We start from the raw sequence: 2,782 nt of genomic DNA, 5'->3' as shown, positions 1-2,782 counted from the left end.
ATGGTGAGTCTGGGTTTTTTTTCATTTTTTTTTCTTAAAGGGCCAGAGCTGGCACCCATGGGGGCACTGGGGAAGTGAGGGGGTTAGTGGGGGGCAGCAGGGATCTCCCCCCATGTGGCAGCATCCACTGAGTCAGGGCTTTTTTTCCTCCAAGTGCCAGGAGCTGGGGTGGGTGGGGCAGCCATTGCCAGTGTGGGGGAGCGGGTGGGGGATGGGTCTGGCCTGGCTAATTTGGAGATTTGGCTGAATTGAACCGGGACAGTGATTCAAATAACTGAAGCGAATCACTGACCCCCGAATCGGCCGAAGCTGAATCTGAAGCTAATACTAGCCGCTTCTCACAGGCCTACTGTTAGGCACATAAGTAGACTAAGGCACCTAACTGTGATTCTGTTCCATCTGGTTGAAATCCCTGAAAAACTGTTAATACACAAATAGGGAGATGCTCGTCTCCCTTGCTGCTTTTTTATGACTTTAGCTTTAGAGTCAGATGATGGTATGTTACAGAAGTAAGTCAATGTCAAGGTCAGTTTATGCACTTGAATAAGGTGAAATAGATTCTCACTTGTACACCAAAGTCTACTGAGACACCCAATAGGTGGAATAGAATGTGGGCCTTTATAAGCTTTCATCTTTGCTAGGTTATAAGGATTCTAGAATGATGGATTTTTTTATTCATACTGTGCTAGGCTACTTTACAAAAGAGTTGGGAAGTTTAGAGTCTGGGAATGTGGTTCAGGGTGGTTTTATGCTGAGACGCGTCATATCAGCTATTTGCATACTATCTCCCAAATCAGAAGCAGCATAGCCTTGTTAGTCTAAGGTTGTGGGCTGGCCAATAAGCAAGTAAAGCAGATTGACTGTTTCCCATTCAGCGCTAGAACATGTGTCAGCACACTGCTGCTTTGCACTCCATGCTTTAAGTTTATTAGCTTACAAATTGATTCTAATGTAGCTTACAAACAATCTTTATTTTTCTGCCTTTAGGCCACACAGGTTTTTTTTCTTGTGTTAGCTATCCCCTGTATACATGCTTTGATAAACATCCATGGATCATGATGAATTTTGTTAATGTTTTGTCTTAATTCTGTTCTGTTCTTTTTTTAAGGAGAATGCAAGAGAATGTGGTGGTGTTCTAGGCCTTAGTGCTAAACCTACCCTTGTTCTTCTTCCTCTGCTTTTGACGATTTTCTCAAGGTGACATTGACTGATATGTTCACTTGGCATGCTAAATACATGGATAAACTGTGAACTGAGAAATGGTGCAACATAGAGGACATGAAGTATAGTCAGAACATCAGCATTTCATGATTTTAAACTGTTGGTGATACAAAATCTTAAAGATATGTGGGAAAAGGTTTCTCTTTTTACTTTGCAAATCATGCAAATGTGAAATTGCCATATGATAGTCATGATTCATCAAAACAGGACTTAATAGATAGGCAGAGATGACCATTACTTTCTGCTTTGTTCCATTGAAACAATTTAAAACTGTACTTTTTCAATAAAGTATATTAAAATCACAGTTTCATAGTGTTCTTTTTGAATGTAGCAATTAGATATTTTCCCCCAACTAAAACAGGGAAATAATAAATCAAGTTAAGGGTAATTTCACATTATATTAGCCTATTACTTAGATAATGGAAAGAGGATAGAGGGGATAATGGATACTTATTTTTTTTGTAATAAAGGCTGCATTACTCTTAATTAGAGTTACCATATGGCTGGGTTTTCCCGGACATGTCCTCTTTTTTGGACACCTGTGCTGCGTCTGGGCAGGTTTTTTAAAATAAGAGGAAATGTCCAGGTTTTCTGCTGTCCACATCTGGCTGCTCCAGGTTGGGAGCAGCAGGCAAGCTGACTGGCTGTCAGGGGTCATGTGCTCCCCACACGGACTCCAGCAAGAGAGAGAGGGAGCGGGCACGTGCACAATGCGGGAGCTGCTTGGCCTGGGCAGCAGGGCTGGGGGAGGCTATGGGTCAGGAGTGAGGGGCACTGGCAGGGCTGGCAGGGGCTTTGGGGAGTGATGGGCACCACAAGGGGTGGGGGGAGGGCAGGAGCTGTGGGTTGGGAGCAAGGGGCACCACCATGGCTGGGGGACAGGGCAGGGGGCTGTGGGTCTGGAGTGAGGAGCACCTCCAGGGCTGGGGGTGCCAGGGGGTGAGTTTTGGGAGTGAGGGACACCAGCAAGGGGTGGGGAGTAAGGTACTGCTGTTTGAGAGTGAGGGGTACTGGCAGGGCCGGGGGCAGTGGGTCCCGAGGGAGGGGCAGGCGAGTCAGTGGGTCCAGAGTGAGGGGCAGCAGCAGGGCTGGGGGTGGGATGTGTCTTGTCAGTGAGGGGCAACAGCATGGGCAGGGACAGGGCAACGGCCTGTCACTGCCCTGTCCACCATCATATTTCTCCATCCCCCCACCCTCCCCCCCGGTGACAGGTATCCTCTATTTTGGACCTGGAAATATGGTAACCCTATCTTAATAAGTTGATAGAATGGCGGCATGTGTTTAACATTGAGCATGGTAAGCCAGGCACAGGTAATTTACTTTGGTTTAGAAACATCTCAAGCCCCAGGTATGGGTGGAGGATGTTTGCTGGTAGTAGGGACACTTATGGTTCTGGACACTTGGATTTGGAATTAGTTTTGGCTAATTCGGCCTCGGATACAAATTCAATTTAAAAAAAAAGGGATGGGATGGTGCTTTTCTGATGTATGTAAAGAAATTCAGTCATGTTCAGGGAGTGAGAAAAAGTCCATTGAAATATCCATATTAACTTTGGATGAGG

General features: G+C 45.7%; 1 protein-coding gene across 1 annotated transcript in view; it reads left to right on the top strand.

The window, feature by feature from the left end:
• CACNA2D3 (calcium voltage-gated channel auxiliary subunit alpha2delta 3) overlaps window positions 1–1,541 on the top strand; it is an 889,480-nt gene extending 887,939 nt beyond the window's left edge. Inside the window, exon 37 of the mRNA XM_025197140.1 lies at window positions 1,109–1,541. Coding sequence (XP_025052925.1) covers window positions 1,109–1,201 — 93 coding nt within the window. The 3' untranslated portion in view covers window positions 1,202–1,541. The remainder of the gene's footprint in view (window positions 1–1,108) is intronic.
• The last annotated feature ends 1,241 nt before the right edge of the window (window positions 1,542–2,782 follow it).

This window comes from Alligator sinensis, unplaced genomic scaffold, assembly GCF_000455745.1.
Source record: "Alligator sinensis unplaced genomic scaffold, ASM45574v1 scaffold391_1, whole genome shotgun sequence".
Lineage (NCBI taxonomy): Eukaryota > Metazoa > Chordata > Crocodylia > Alligatoridae > Alligator > Alligator sinensis.
Note: the sequence above shows the minus strand (reverse complement) of the source record. Positions and strands in the feature narration are given on the sequence as shown.